General features: G+C 49.5%; 1 protein-coding gene across 1 annotated transcript; it reads right to left on the bottom strand.

The window, feature by feature from the left end:
• Window positions 1-529: 529 nt before the first annotated feature.
• On the bottom strand, window positions 530-2,760 carry LOC125537381 (myb-like protein X). The gene is made up of 2 exons (XM_048700687.1): window positions 2,479-2,760; window positions 530-1,980 (listed from the first exon to the last, which is right to left on the bottom strand). The coding sequence occupies exon 2, from the start codon at window positions 1,931-1,933 to the stop codon at window positions 710-712; it is 1,224 nt and encodes a 407-aa protein (XP_048556644.1). The 5' UTR covers window positions 1,934-1,980; window positions 2,479-2,760; the 3' UTR covers window positions 530-709.
• Between the last annotated feature and the right edge of the window lie 13,216 nt (window positions 2,761-15,976).

Here is a 15,976-nt window from a genome sequence, read left to right as displayed (position 1 = left end):
GTGATGGTCAAGAAAGAAAGAAAAAGAAAATTCATCACAATGCCAGGTCTCATTAGTAAGGTATAAAGCGCAGAACATAGGTAGAGAGTACAAGATATATACTGACGCAAGTGTCGCTGCTGGGTCAATCAGTGAAGACCAGAGCTTTCATTTTCTTTTCTTTTCTTTTCTTTTTTCTTCTTTTTACCGGGGAGAAGGGAGTTTTTATTGCACTGTCACAGTGCTACAATTAAGAGGCCACAAATCCTCAATACAAGGTGGAATCGAGTGTACTCACATAGCTGTGGTTCTCTCGGTGCGGCTATAATTGGCCAACCGATCTGCAACACTATTCTCCCTCCTACTCATCAACTCCTTATCTCCAGGATTAACTGACCATACGCTGATCTTATGAGACCATTGCTAGATAGAACTGAAAGAGCTTCAGCCGAGTCCGACTGCACTACCACCGGGTAGAGATATGCAGCGGAATTCCAGCTACAAAGAACATGTTAGCAGATGCATAACGAAAGGACCAGGGGAGCAAACATGTTCAATGGGTTCATTTTATTTTTCTGGGCGTTTATATTGTTACACTCAAGCTGTATATGTATATAGAGAGAGTTCTGTACCGCACACAGAAACGTGTGCACGTACCCAGATCAGAAATTATTCGCGTTACAACCATAAGATCACAGCAAGTGTCAACAAGTCAAAGATTTCCAGAAGATTAGGGTGCAGTAACAAGATCATCTTCCTTGGACTTGGCCTTGCCACTCGCTTCCACTATCTGTACAGGCTTCTTCTCTTCAGTGGTCATTCCCTCTTCGAGCTCCTTCAGCTGCCTTAGGATGTCTTCCTTTTCAGCATGTAGGTCTTGTAACTTTGCGTCGATCTTCTCCAGCTTCTTCTTAAGCTTTGCCAGATCGTCGGTCTTCTCCTTGCCGCCCTTGTCTTTCTTCTTCTCTTTGTCTTTCTTCTTACCTTCTTCCTCCCCATCCTCACCATCCTTCTTTTTCTTCTTAGTTTCTTCCTTGTCGGTCTTATCTTTCTTCTTCTCCTTCGCTTCTTTGTCCTTCTTACCTTCTTCCTTCTCATCATCGCCATCCTTCTTCTTGCCTTCCCCCTTCTTGTCGGTTTTATCTTTCTTCTTGTCCTTCTTCTCTGTATCTTTCTTGTTACCTTGTTCGTCCTTGTCACCGATTTCCTTATGTTCATCTTGCTTCTTCGCACTGTCTCTCTTTCTTTTATCCTTTGCTTTGTCCGTGCCATCCTTCTTCTCTTCAGAAGCATCAGTTTCTTTCTTCGCCGACTCATTATCTTGTAGCTTGATTTCTCTTGCCTGACCCACTTCTACATGCTTCTTCTTGTTCTCATGTTCCTCCTTCTCTTTGTCTTTCTCTTGTTTTTCATCGCTTTCATCCTTCTTCTTTGCCTTGTCCTTATCCTTCTTTTTGTTCTTGGGGCTACTGTCATCTGCATCAGCTCCAGTCTCCTTGACGCTAATTTTATCCTTCTCTTTGCTCTCGCTCTTCTTATCTTTCCCTTTCTTGGCCTTCTCCTTTTCTGAGCCTTCGCCATCTTCTTTCTTTTTCTCATCCTTCTCCTTTTTATCCTTCTTACTAGTCTTCCCGTCATCTTCATGCTTCTCTAACTTCTTCTTTTCCTTCTTACCATCTTCATGTTTCTCTGCCTTATTTTCCTTCTTCTTACTCGCCTTCTGATCGTCTTCATGTTCATCTACATGCTTCTCTGACTTGTTTTTCCCTTCTTTTTTGGTTTCCTTAACTTTGCCTGCAGACTTTGAACCATCACTGGACACCTCTTCCTTCTCCACAACCTTGGCGTCGATTTCTATCTCGATCTCCTTCTCGTCCTCCTCATTCACCGAGGACTTGTCCTTACTCTTAATCTTGAGATGTAACTCATCCTTTGACTTCTTCTCTACCTCCATATCTAATTCGAGATGGGCTAGCAATAACCTCCAAGAACCAGAATGACCTGCATTTACAACGTTCTGTCACTATCAATTCAATTCGCTACATGATGGAGAATCATATAGTCTGTTCAACCAACAACTGCGCCAAGGCTATCGGTGATTTCAGGGATGAGCAAATGGAACCAAAGCCACAGGGTTGACGAACCATAGGCTACATAGACACATTCCAATCAGCATAAAATGCAACGCTAGAATATACTAGGAAATATATACTATACTTATATGAAGGGAAAGGCAAAAACGGAGCAACTAGCTGACGAACTGTACTGTCATATACTCCTACTGGAGAGTAGAAACTAGACAGAGTGAAAATATATAAATTAAGTACAGCTAACTTGTGCACCAAGATCGCAAGGCTGATACATGCACACATTAGGGGAACCACATAGAACTGACACGATAACATGATAGTAATACCCGAGAGCTAATGATGATAAATTTCCTCTAAGATCCGCATAAGCTTGGTTGGAGGTAGCAAAGAACAAGATAGAGAAAATGACCTATGCCAAGGTCCACGGATCCGATCCAATCAGGTTGTGCCCGGCGCCGGTCGAGCTGCGACCTCCTCGGACGGCGAGGTAATCAAATCTGGCGCTTCGTTTCGGAGGTCGCGCAGCAGAGTGGGCTACCGACGGTATGCGTGGTCGCGCGCTCTCGTGGGTACAGCTTGCTGAGTGGTGGAGTAGAGTGGGTCAGCTCAGATTCGAGGGGAGCAGGAGCGGGTGAGGTTAGAGAAGAGAAGCACACAAGGGGAAGAAGAAGAAGAAATAAGAAGGGAAGTGGAGATCAGCCGCGTCCCGGGCGCTGGTACAAGGGAAAGCGACGCGCGGGTGCGGCGTGGTGGCCGCGTGGCCGACGTCGGCACTCACTTTGCCCTTCTCAGACATGATAAGTGTGAACATGTTAAGGCCCCTGTTTGGTTTTAACAAATACTTAAGTCAGGTGACCCCTGTTTGGTTTTAACAAATCACCTGACTTATAAGTCAGGTGACTTAAAATCAATGATTTATAAGTCACGTTGGTTTAGTTGTTATCTGATTTATAAGTCATTTGATTATACTTTTTTATTTTGTTTTTTATGTAAAGGTGATAGGATCCATGTAAAAAGGATGACTTATAAATGCTGAGTATAATGTTTATTAAGAAAGACAAGATAGATTGGAATTTGTTCTGACTTGTATTATACTTCAAGTAGATGATTGTACTTATATATGCCCATGAGGCTCAAGCAATACAACAACTATTTCATCAATTCTTTCTTCCTTCTAACATGATATCTATTGCAAGTCAATTCTAAACCCTAGCCGCCGCCGCTTATGCACTTGCGTGCCGCCCTCAGGGCGGTCGGCCTCCATGACCGCCGCCAGGGGCCGCGCGCCGCTCGTACCTAGGGTTCGTCCGTCGACCGTGTTGGTCGGCTGTCCTAAAGAGTCTTTTTTTCTCAGCCCTCATTCCGGGTTTTTTCGCTCTTTCATCGGTCATTTTGATCGGCGTCTTCTTTTTGGTTTTTCGATCTTTGCTTGATCAGTTTGCGTCGCCCGCCACCGCCGTTGACATCCCGTGCATCTACTTCGACACCGGTCGGTCGCGCCACAGGCGATCCCTCAAGGCTGTCGTCCGTGCGCCGGCTCGCCCGTCGTCCTGCGCCGGTCGTCACTGCCCTGCTCCGACCGGGACACCTGCATCGCCTATATCCGGCAGCCTCGCGCCATGCGGCGGCCAATCATAGCCCCCGCTTGCGCGTCGGCCTGCCAATCGATCCACGCCACCCGTCTCCGCCGTGTCTGCACGGCGGCACTGCGGGTTGCCTCGCCGGCCTCGTCCCTGGTTGCGTCAGGCCCGTCAGCTGCCTTGAGCTCGGGCGCCGCTGCTCCATTGGTTGCTCGGGCCTCACTGCCCTGGCGCCGACGTTACTTTGGTGGCCCGGGTACCGTTGCTGACGTGCTCGTTCGCACGTCGTCCCACGCCGTCCATCGTCGCCAGGTCCATCTCGGACTCCGCCGCCACCCCGTCTCCACCGAGCGGCGTCCCCGACCTCGCGCGCAATCGGATTGATCACCCGCCTGCAGCCGCCATCCGCTTCATCCACGTCGTGCGACCGACCTGACCCGTCGGTTGCGCGCGCCTCCGCATGCCTTGTGAAGACGGTCCCGAGTTCAGCGCGTCCCTCTACCGATCAAGCAACAGGTTGCCGCTACGTCGCCCCATCAGGCCGCAGCGACGTCGCCCCGTGGTTCTTCTCCCGGCTGCACCGACCCGCGTCACCGCTGCATCGCCCGTTCAGACCGTAGTGCCGCGGCCCGCGGTCCCCCGCCGCCCCGGGGCCGTCCGCTCCAGGCCGTCCCCGTGGCTGTACCGACCCTCGCGCCGCCGCTGCGTCGTCCCGTCGGGCCGTAGCGAGCGTGCCACGCGGTCCACGCCGTCGTCCCAAGGTCGTCCCCGTGGTTGCACCGACCTGCGCTCCGCCGCTGCACTGCCCCTTTGGGCTGGAGCGCCACGGCTCGCGGTCCCTACGACCGCCCCGAGGTCTTCCGCCGTTGCCCTGACCTACCCGCCGCCGCTGCATCGCCCCTTCGGGTCGTAGCGTCGCGGCCCACGGTCCACCGCCGTCCCTGCGCGTCGACTTCTCATGGTATGCGTCGCGCCGCCTTCCTTGGCGCGGGAACACCATCGTCCACGCCGGTCTTCGTCACGCTGTTGGGTTCTCCTCGCCTACTTCGAGCACCGCCGCCGCGCTCCTAACCTAGCCGTCGCCGCCATCGTCAGGCCGCCGCCACCGCTCTACTTTGGTTGCCGCCGTGGCTACCCCCGTAGCCGCCGCCCGTCCACGTCATTCGTCTTCGTCCAACACCAGCCCGTCGCCAGTGTCGCCGTCATCTACCCCGACCACTTCGTCTACTCCGACAACCGCGGGCGACATCGGCCCCGCGCCGATTGGCGCCGCAACCGTCGTCGAGTTCTTCTCTGTTGGCCCCTCCGACTTCTTCGACATGGCGTACAGCTCGTGCAGGTCCCTCGTCTACGCATGCTTGGTGCTGGCAACACCGATGCGTGCCTTCGTCCACGACGTGTCCCTGGGCCTGGCAAGCCTGGTGCGATGCTTCGTCAACTTCGTCTTCGTCCGTCTACGCATGCCCGGTGCTGGCAACACCGGTGCGTGTCTTTGTCCACGACGTGTCCCCGGGCTTGGCAAACCCGTCGCGACGCGTCGTCAACAACATCTTCATCCCGGCGCACCACTACTTCGACACCACTGCGCCCATGCTAACTCGGCGCCCCCTTGCGCCCGCGGCTCCACGGCGACTTCCTCAACACCGACTACCCCGACTTGACATCGACCACATCATTCTTCGCATGGCTACCTCGACCACGGCTCCACCACATACGTTCTCGGCTACATCGACAAACGGCACAAAGGGCTACCGCCTTGCTTGAGCAACCTCGTCGGTTTCTACTCCACCCAAGACTTCCGCGATGCGTCGACCGTTACGACTGTGTGGGAGGGTGTCCATCGGCTTGCCTTCGAATTCTTCTCCAGTCTCACTGTCCGCGTCACTACCGTTGTGACTGCGGGGGGGGGGGGAGCTGTTGAGTATAATGTTTATTAAGAAAGACGAGATAGACTAGGATTTGTTCTGGCTTGTCTTGTACTCCAAGTAGATGATTGTACTCCTATATATATGCCCACGAGGCTCAAGCAATACAACAACTATTCCACCAATTCTCTCTCTCCCTTCTAACAATAAGTTTTAAGTTAGGATGGAGCAACTTATGATTTATAAGTTGGGGTGACTTATAAGTTGGGCCTGTTTGGCACTTTTTGACTTATAAGTTGGTGACTTATTTGGAACCAAACAGGCCCTAAGTACTAGTATATGTAATCGTAATTGTTTGGTAGAAATGCATGTGATGACACATGCTTTGTTTGGTAGCCTGCATATGATAAGACATGCTGAACTTAGACTGTATGTAAGGTAGCCTGCACTGATGATATTACATTCCCACCAACATTTTGACACTTCACTAATATTTTCAGCAACAAAACATAACATTCCAACATTTCAACTACTAACTCATTAATCCATCAATAAAACATCATCGTTTTAACATAATCTCATCAATAAAGCATCATAAATTGTATTAGTTCATCTCTAGATTCATATTACTACCTCCGTCTTTGTGAATAAGTCATTCACGTAGTTCTAGGTCGATGATTTAACTACCTAAATATGTATTATATATGATAAATATATATATATATATTTAGAAACTGCATCAGTGTAGAAATCTAGTGATATACTTTTCATGACATATAACACATATTTAATTCCACAAATCGATGACCTAGAACTACGCGAATGACTTATTCACCTAGACGGAGGTAGTACATAAGCAAACCAAATAATAAGGGCTCATTTGGTAGCCAGGGGATCCCTGGAGGATCCCGGGCCATTCCCTGGGTGGAAAGCCCGTGCGCAAAATCAGCCCCGGGCCAGGTGCTTGGACATTTGGACGCTAGAATACATGAGGTTTTCTCGGGCCGTTCCCTATGATTTCCCCGGGATAGGATCCACGACCCACGACATCGGGATGGAATCCCCTGTCTCGCTTGCTCTCGTCACCCGTCTTGGGCAGAGCGGCCGCCGCCACTACTAGAGAAAACCTTACTAGTGGCGCTAGTTTTTTACATACCAGTAGCGCAGGCACCCGCGCTACTGCTAGGGCGCTAGAGCTATTATTTAACAGTAGCGCGTTTCTAAACAAGCATTGCAGCTAAAATACTTAGTAGTAGCGCCTCTTTCTCTACCAACGCTACTACTATCATCACGTAGTAGTAGCGCCCTATTTTCTTCCCACGCTACAACTAGGTAAATAGAAATTAAAAATAATAAAAAGAAGTCAGATGCAATATTCATGGAAATCAAGACAAGTCCAGTGTAAATAAACTAAGTTCACAAAACCATCTCACAAACATTAACGACAACACCACATTTAATATAACCACACAATCTCACAAACTCATATATAGTAGTCAACAATGCATGGATAGATCATAGTTGATAAGTCTACTAGGTAGTCATACTAGCATATATATGGTTCAGCAGCCACACGCATGCATATGTAGTTCTAGATGATATCGATGACGATCATCATCCTCAAGCCTGGGCGGTGGGTGTTCCTGATAGTAATTAGGATTTTCTGTCCAACATGAAGATTCTTGCCGACGAGGAAGCTCTTCCACCCAACCGAGTTGAAGTGTGTGCGACCGTCCGTGTCCACGCCGTATGCACAGGTGGTGACGGAGCCCCTCGTGGTAAGGCGTATTCCATCAGAGCCTTCTTCATCAGGCATGATACCACAACTCTCAGATAGGCTCTTTGGCAATTTCTGAATAAGAAAAACATATCAATTAATAAGTAGCCTCACACATTCTACACTATCAAAAGACAGTACTACATTTCTACTAAGCATGAATTCTACTAATAAGTATATATGGATTCTACACTATTAACAGTTCTTTGGATTCTACATGAAGCATATATATCATCGGATTCACTAAGCATATAGATCATCGAATTCACTAAGCATATATATCATCGAACTCTACACTAAGTATAACAATAGATCATATATATCATCGGATTCACTAAGCATATAGATCATCGGATTCACTAAGCATATACGATTCACTAAGCATATATATCATCGAACTCTACACTAAGTATAACAATAAAGCATATATATCATTGGATTCACTAAGCATATAGATCATCGGATTCACTAAGCATATAAGATTCACTAAGCATATATATCATCGGACTCTACACTAAGTATAACAATAAAGCATATAAGATTCACTAAGCGTATATATCATCGGTGTCGGTGTCAAAACCGGCGGATCTCGGGTAGGGGGTCCCGAACTCTGCGTCTAGGCCGGATGGTAACAGGAGGCAGGGAACACGATGTTTTACCCAGGTTCGGGCCCTCTCGGTGGAGGTAAAACCCTACGTCCTGCTTGATTAATATTGATGATATGGGTAGTACAAGAGTAGATCTACCACGAGATCAAGGAGGCTAAACCCTAGAAGCTAGCCTATGGTATGATTGTTATATATGGAGTTGATGTCCTACGGACTACAACCCTCCGGCTTATATAGACACCGGATAGGGTTAGGGTTACATAGAGTCGGTTACAATGGTAGGAGATCTTGAATATCCGCATCACCAAGCTTGCCTTCCACGCCAAGGAAAGTCCCATCCAGACACGGGACGAAGTCTTCAATCTTGTATCTTCATAGTCCAGGAGTCCGCTGAAGGTATAGTCCGGCTACCCGAACACCCCCTAATCCAGGACTCCCTCAGTAGCCCCTGAACCAGGCTTTAATGATGACGAGTCCGGCGCACAAATTGTCTTCGGCATTGCAAGGCGGGTTCCTCCTCCAAGTCCTTCATAGAAGATTGTAAACACCAAGAGTAGTGTCCGGCTCTGCAAAATAAGTTTCCACATATTGCCATAGAAAGAATAATATTAACACAAATCAAATCTGTTGACGTATTCCGCAGTGCGTCATCACACTACAGCCAAGTCCTTTACTCGAATCATTTTCACTTTTCCACCTCAGCGTGTTTTGTGAGGCGGTTTCCTTGGCACGTCTTGTCAAAGCAGAGATCGTGTACCCCCCTTTTACGGGATTCTCATCAATACGGACGTGGGTAACGCAACCGCGCCACTTATCACGGCACTTGGGAGGCAAGCGAGTTTTACTAGGCAGGTGGGGACGCACAACCGCATCCGCCCATATAAGGGGACAAGGATCCACCTTTTTACCTACGCCTTCTTCCTCCTTTGCCTATCCATCTCCTGCGTACCCGAGCTCCAGCGCCCAAGCCCGCACTTCCCACCTCAATCTTCTCCATCAATGTCCGGAGCGGGAGGCAAGTGGATGGTCTCCTCCGCCACGGAGGGCCAAGTCAAGAAGCTAAGGAAGGCCGGATACCTGTCCAAGGACATCGCGCACCGGCTTCCCGAAAAGGGGTAGCTTCTCCCCACCCCAAGGCCCCATGAGAGGGTAGTATTTCTCCCCCACTTCCTCCGCGGACTGGGTTTTCCACTCCACCCATTTGTCCGAGGGCTCATGTTCTACTACGGCCTGGATTTCCACGATCTGGCCCCGAACTTCATCCTCAACATCTCGGCGTTTATCGTCGTGTGCAAGGCTTTTCTCCGCGTCCGCCCTCATTTCGGCCTCTGGCTCAAGACCTTCAACGTCAAGCCCAAGGTGGTGCGCGGCAGCCAGGCGGAGTGCGGAGGCGCCATGGCGGGCAAGATGGCCAACGTCCTATGGTTCGAGGGCTCTTTCGTGGAGACCCTAAAGGGATGGCAATCCGGGTGGTTTTATATCACCGAGCCGCGCGATCTGAAATGGACCGCAGCCCCCGAATTCCGATCCGGACCCCCCACGCGGCTCATGTCCTGGAAGGAGACGGGCCTGTCGTGGGGTGACGAAAAAGAGGTGACCGGATTGCAAACATGCATCCAATCCCTGGTGAACAAGCCAGTCCAGCTTGTTAATGTAATCCAGGTTATGCTCGTCCGCCGGATCCTCCCGTGCCAACAACAGGATTTTAATCTATGGGAGTTCAACCCGGCGCTGCATCAAACCCTCAGCAGGCTCTTCGACACGACGAACGAAGACGCCTGGAAGATGCTATTCAAGGGCGCCGAGGCTCCCGCATCTGCCTCCGAGGACCGCGGATACAGCTCGCAGCGTCACGCTAGCGAGGTAAGCCATCTACACCTTTTACAGGATGTTAAGCTTTTTTCATAGTTTGACTCTATGCGGGATCTAAACTCCCTTACCTTTGACAGGCTTGGCGGGCGATATCCGGACCGATTAACTGTCCGGCTCCGCTGCCCGAAGACCCAGCCCCAGCTCTACTAGTGAAGCTGCTGGTTCCGGCGCCTTATGTGGTGCCGGAGAAGAAGGCCAAGAAGAAGAAGACCACGGGGACTCGAAAGAGTGCCCGCAACGTGGTGGTGTCGGACTCGTCATCTGACGAGTCCGAGACGCCCTCCTCCCGCGAAAATGAGGAGGAGGAAGAAGAAAACTCTCCCCCCATTGGAGGGAGGAGAGAAGAGGAAGGCGGCCCCAATGGGGGAGGCCGAGGGGTCTAGGAAAAGGAAGACCCCTCCGCCGGACTACGCCCCCAACGCCGAAGAGGGTAAAGAGGAGTGGCCAAACAGGGCCAAGCGTCCGGCGAAATCGTAAGTTCGGATATCAGAGTAACTCATGATGTTCCTTTGTTGCACAGCTTTCCCTAATGTCGAATGTAATTATGCAGTCCGCCCCGGGCCGAATTCGACGAATCGTCGGGCGGCTCCCTGGACTCATCGGACGTGAACTCAGTTCCGCCCGCTGTCTCCCCCCGCACTGCAGACGACGCCGAAGTGGCGTCGCGACAAGCTCCGGGGCAGGAGGAGGTGGTCCCGGAGGAGCCGCAAGGCAACCTCCCGGACTCCAGGAGTGAAGGGGATAAGGCTCCCCAGGGCTCTAAGTCCGGCTTTGTGCCGGACACCGCGCCAGAATCAGTTCCGGACCGCGGTAGGCGAACTCCTTCCAAGAGGAGCAAGCCTTCTGAGCTGGCGGCCTCCGTCCAACCGGAGGTGTCGGACAATCTGCTGGAGGTGCTTAACGACGCCTCCATCGACGAGGGGCACCGTACTATTATGAGTACGGTGATCCAAAAGGTTCAGTCCGCCAAGAGCGGACTGACTGAAGCTTGCGCTAGCCTTCTAACAGGCTTCGGGGTAAGTAAAAATATGTAAAAATATTACCGCATAGACAGTAGCCCCTGATGCTCTGTTTGGCGTTCAGAAAGAAAAGCCGAATAGAGGATCTATTAGATTTCGTAGGAGTCTAAAAAAGAGTCAATATGCGTATGCAGGCTTCGCTGCTATCCACCGCCGCACTGACTGCGGAGGTGGGTGTCCTGAAGCAGTACCTCGAGCGGACCGAGCAAGAGCTCGGCCTTGCCAAGCGGCGGCTCGAGGAGGAAGAAGGTAAGAAATACCTTACAGAAGAAGTGCCTATAAAAAGGCTTGATTGCAAAAAAGAGTAACAGGATTGTACTGCTTATTGTAGGGGCCACGACTGAGGTGGCGACCCTTAAGCAGGCGCTATCTGAGGCCGAAAAGAAAACAGCCGCGGAGCGCACCGAGCGAGACAGACTTGGGGCTCAGGTCGGCGAGGTGCAGCAAGAGCTGCAGGCTCTCATGAAAAAACATGAGAGTTTGGAGCTGGAGTCGAAGGCGCAAGCATCCGAGCTTGCAACGGCCCTAGAGGCTGCCAAGTCTGCCAAGGCCGAAGCCCAAAAGGCCCTCCAAGAGTTGGAGGAGATGAGGAAGAATGAGTTGGAGGAGTTGGAGGAGATTGAAGGTATAGTCCGGCTACCCGAACACCCCCTAATCCAGGACTCCCTCAATCGGACTCTACACTAAGTATAACAATAAAGCATATCATCAAATTACTACAGTAAATGCAACATACCATGATATGCCGATCAACCATGGCACTTGTCAGGCGGGTCACGAATGGCACCCCGACGAAGTTAGCACGTGGCGGAATGATGTCCCATAGGTTGCACACCTCCTCCTCGCTCAACCTCATTCTTTGAGCTACGATGGCTTCATCAAGTGGGTCGTCATCATCTTCATCATTTTCGGCTTTGTTAACATAAATGACGACCAACTTAGGTCTTTCTGCTCTGAAGGAGAAGCTGATCAACTCACCACCGGTGATACACATGTGGGTGATGAAACAGACCCATCCATCTCCTCCCACGTGCGTCATATTTCGTCCTTTCTCGACCTCCATAGTGTAGGGGCCCCAAGGAGCCTCAAAGGTCACAGAGTCTCCAGTCAGCTTGTTGAATTCCGACCTCACATTGCATGGGACGATCTATGTACAAAAAGCAAAATGATATATACACGATGCATTAATGCTAATAACACTAAAAACAAAATAGTGGTTACTAGTTTCATATAATTTATTACCGCCGCATGAAGAAAACTAGACTCGAAGTAGATGCCGAACAGCGTGCCAGTTGCAAGGCTGCTGGCGCACCTTGACTTGCACCGTCAACATGGTGGTGGTGGTGGTGGAGCCATTTCCCTAAAGCAATATGATTAAAGGATTAATGATCCAAAAAGTAAACATAAAGTTTTCAATACACATCAGGTTTTGAATAATATACACATCAAGTTCACATCATAGAGAATACACACCAGGTTCACATGGCAAGCAAAATAACAACTAAATTGTAGTTCACTTCAGACAATAACCTAATAGAGATCATGTAACCCAAACAGAGCCTAATAATAAGATAAATGGCATATTGCCATTATTGCACAAGCAGACAAGCAAAAGTAGTTCAATCCAGGGGAACACTTTATCTATTCCCACATCCAAAAGTTGAACCAGCTTAGAATCTTTCAAAAAAGCACGACACAAGATTCACAAAACACAATAAGTAAACATCCATTCCACCTTTGGCATCAGATGCACAATAATTAAAACTATAAAAGGCAAACACCCCCCTTTTAGATTAGATACAACTCTCTGTCTCTCTGTGTTTTCTTTTTCCTGAAATTTACCAAAAATGGGCTCACTAACACATCAGATGGATAGTGATTTGGGTCCATCATTCCATTAACGGACGAGTGCTTCCCTTTGCATCAACCGCTCTGGCCTCTATCTAATATGCCTGCTCTAGCCCAACTCAGGCCTGGTCTGCGCCTTTGCGGCCCCTCCCCTTCGTCGAGCGGCGCAACACTAAACAAAAGCCAAGGCAGGACGAGAGAGAGAGAACCCCTCTCTAAACCCTATAACACTAGGCACTGCCGCCACCACCACTGCTCCAGGGACAGCAGCCAAGGAAGAAGAAACCAAGCCTCCGCCCTTCTGCTGCCCTTAATCCCCCCTTGCTCAGGTCAGTTCACTCGCTCCCTTCTGCTTCCCTCAATCCCCCCTCTCGCTTCTACCCGCTTCCTTTTTTGTCTCCTGGATTCGACCAAGTTTGGCTGACCAAACTTGTGCATCTGGATTAGTTCCAACAACCAGTGGTGTTCATATATGTGCTAAACTACTAATCAAGAATTGAAACCCAAATTTCAGTGAGCAACAAAAAGCCTCTACTTCTCTCACCTAACCCCTCTCTCTACTCTCTCCCAATCACGCGAGGAAACAAGCCTGGAACACGTCGCATCAAAGCGCGGAGCCACCGTGCAATCCCTAAATCCCTTTCCCCCACGCGAAATCCCAAAACATGGCGAGCCACCGCGGCGAATCGGTCGGAGCCTAGCTAGTGGTGGCGCGCGCAGGGAGGAGGAGATCGAGGGGGACTTACGGGGTTGGAGCGTCGGAGGAGGCGAGAGGCGACCGCGCGTGGTGGCGACGCACGGCGCCGTCGACGGGGGTGAGGCGGCCGGGGAGGAAACCTAACCGCGGCGGCAGCAGTGGGCGGAGGGGGGATCGATAATGTGAGAGTGAGGGGTGCGGGGGGCGCTCAGGCCAGTTTTCTTTTCCTCTAGTAGTAGCGCTGGGTAGAGGTCGGCGCTACTGCTAAGCCCACCAGCTGTAGCGCCTGTTCGAAACAAACGCCACAGGTAACTGGGCTACCCTTTTTACCCTGTGGCCCATGTAACAGCAGTGCGGCCCAAGCTAACAAACGATGTTGTTATTTAGTAGTAGTAGTGTGTTTTGTACCAGGCGCTACTGGTAAATACCAGTAGCGTGGGTGCTTAAACAGGCGCTACTGCTAAACTTCTATCTATAAGCATTTTCCTAGTAGTATGCCTCCCTCCCCTACCACACCGTTGGTTCTGAGGTTGTGCTTCCTCTCCTCTCGTCCTCGGTCTCTGGCTGCTTCTCGTACTCATGCCTCTCCCTCTGTCGTGCTCACCAGCCGCAGCAGCAGCGGCATCATTAGATCTCCTCCCAACGGAGTTATGTCTCCTGTCTACTAGGTCGCGCCACCAGGGAGGCTGTCGGCGGCGGCGACTGCTGCTGGTGGTGGCAATCAAGATAATGATAAAGGCGGTGATGGGGCATGGTATTTTCTTCAGTTCATCATATTTTGATTCTGCTTCAGTTCTATGTCTTTTCTCTGTAGCGGGTGAGCCATATGATGGTGCCAATTTTCCACGGGACTTCTAGTTGGCCAAAGAAATTTTCAACCCGGGCATCTATTCCCTGGAAATATCCCTCCTAGCATCCAAACGAAGCCTAAGTGTCACACATGTGGCACGAAGCACTCCGGCCCTGTCGTTTTTTACAACTAAAGTTGTCATCCGAAAAGAAAAGAAAAAGAAAAAACGAAACTTGTCATCAGAAAAGAAAAAAGGAAACTTGTCATAAGAAAAGAAATTGTCATACTTGACAACTAAAGTTGTCATCCTCGTGTCAGTAAACTTGCCATAAAAAACGTTCGGATTTGCCATGTGTTTGTGCCACACGTGTGGCACTTATTAGGGTCCCATATGCAATAAACCATCATAAATTGTACCAATACATCACTAGATTTACATTACATGGCCTTATTCGAAATTCAACTTATAATGGGGTTTACAAAAATAGTTTCTCATTGGGAAAGGGCCAAGCAGAACAAAATGTACAAATCAACGGGCGGTGGTAGTAGATTGGACGGAAAGGAGGACAAGCTGGGATGTACGGAGGATTGGATCTAGATCGGCACCAGCAGGGAGCAAGGGCACCGATGGCAAGGAGCAGGAAGGAAGGAAGGAGAAAGCGGGTAGGGGAGATGGGGGCGGACAGATGAGGTAAACCATGGGCAGGGGCGACCATGACCGGCGGTGAGCAGGGGCGACTGCGAGGTAGACTACGGGCAGGGGGCGTAGACGAGGGGCGACGACCGACGTCGGCCGAGATCAGGGTTCAGTCGCCATTATCTCCTGGTGCGTCGCGCGTGAGAGAGATGTGAGTGCGTGGCGGCTAGACCATGAAAAGTGGTGAGAGGGAGAGATGCAAGGGGGTCGTTCGACGGAGCGGTGGGTCATTGGGGGATTTTTCTAGGGGTCGATCTCAGGCCCAGTTCTTTTCACGCAAGATCTTGCAGAATCAAGATTCTGGAAAATTCTCCTAGAACCTGTCATCGAGTTCTTTTCTGAGATTGTAGTTTGAGATTCTAGAAAGAGTTGTGTGTTGAAATGTCTGTACTACCTTTAGACAGAAATTGTTTGAGGAATTGTTAACACTTTGTTGTTTCTAACAATATCTAGTCGAATGAGTATGAAAGTGATTTACGAATGTCATAAAAAGTGCTAAATATTACTGAAGGAAATATGCCCTAGAGGCAATAATAAAGTTATTATTTATTTCCTTATTTCATGATAAATGTTTATTATTCATGCTAGAATTGTATTAACCGGAAACATAATACATGTGTGAATACATAGACAAACATAGTGTCACTAGTATGCCTCTACTTGACTAGCTCGTTAATCAAAGATGGTTAAGTTTCCTAACCATAGACATGAGTTGTCATTTGATTAACGGGATCACATCATTAGGAGAATGATGTGATTGACTTGACCCATTCCGTTAGCTTAGCATTTCATCGTTTAGTATGTTGCTATTGCTTTCTTCATTACTTATACATGTTCCTATGACTATGAGATTATGCAACTCCCGTTTACCGGAGGAACACTTTGTGTGCTACCAAACGTCAAAACGTAACTGGGTGATTATAAAAGTGCTCTACAGGTGTATCCGAAGGTACTTGTTGAGTTGGAGTATTTCGAGATTAGGATTTGTCACTCCGATTGTCGGAGAGGTATCTCTGGGCCCACTCGGTAATGCACATCACTATAAGCCTTGCAAGCATTGTAACTAATGAGTTAGTTTCAGGATGATGTATTACGGAATGAGTAAAGAGACTTGTCGGTAACGAGATTGAACTAGGTATTGAGATACCGACGAT

This window comes from Triticum urartu, chromosome 2 (assembly GCF_003073215.2).
Source record: "Triticum urartu cultivar G1812 chromosome 2, Tu2.1, whole genome shotgun sequence".
Taxonomy (NCBI): domain Eukaryota; kingdom Viridiplantae; phylum Streptophyta; class Magnoliopsida; order Poales; family Poaceae; genus Triticum; species Triticum urartu.
This window is presented reverse-complemented; position numbering and strand designations above follow the sequence as displayed.

Bases quoted from the DNA above. Each gene is read 5' to 3' on its own strand.
- LOC125537381 (XM_048700687.1), bottom strand. From the start codon at position 1,933: ATGGAGGTAGAGAAGAAGTCAAAGGATGAGTTACATCTCAAGATTAAG.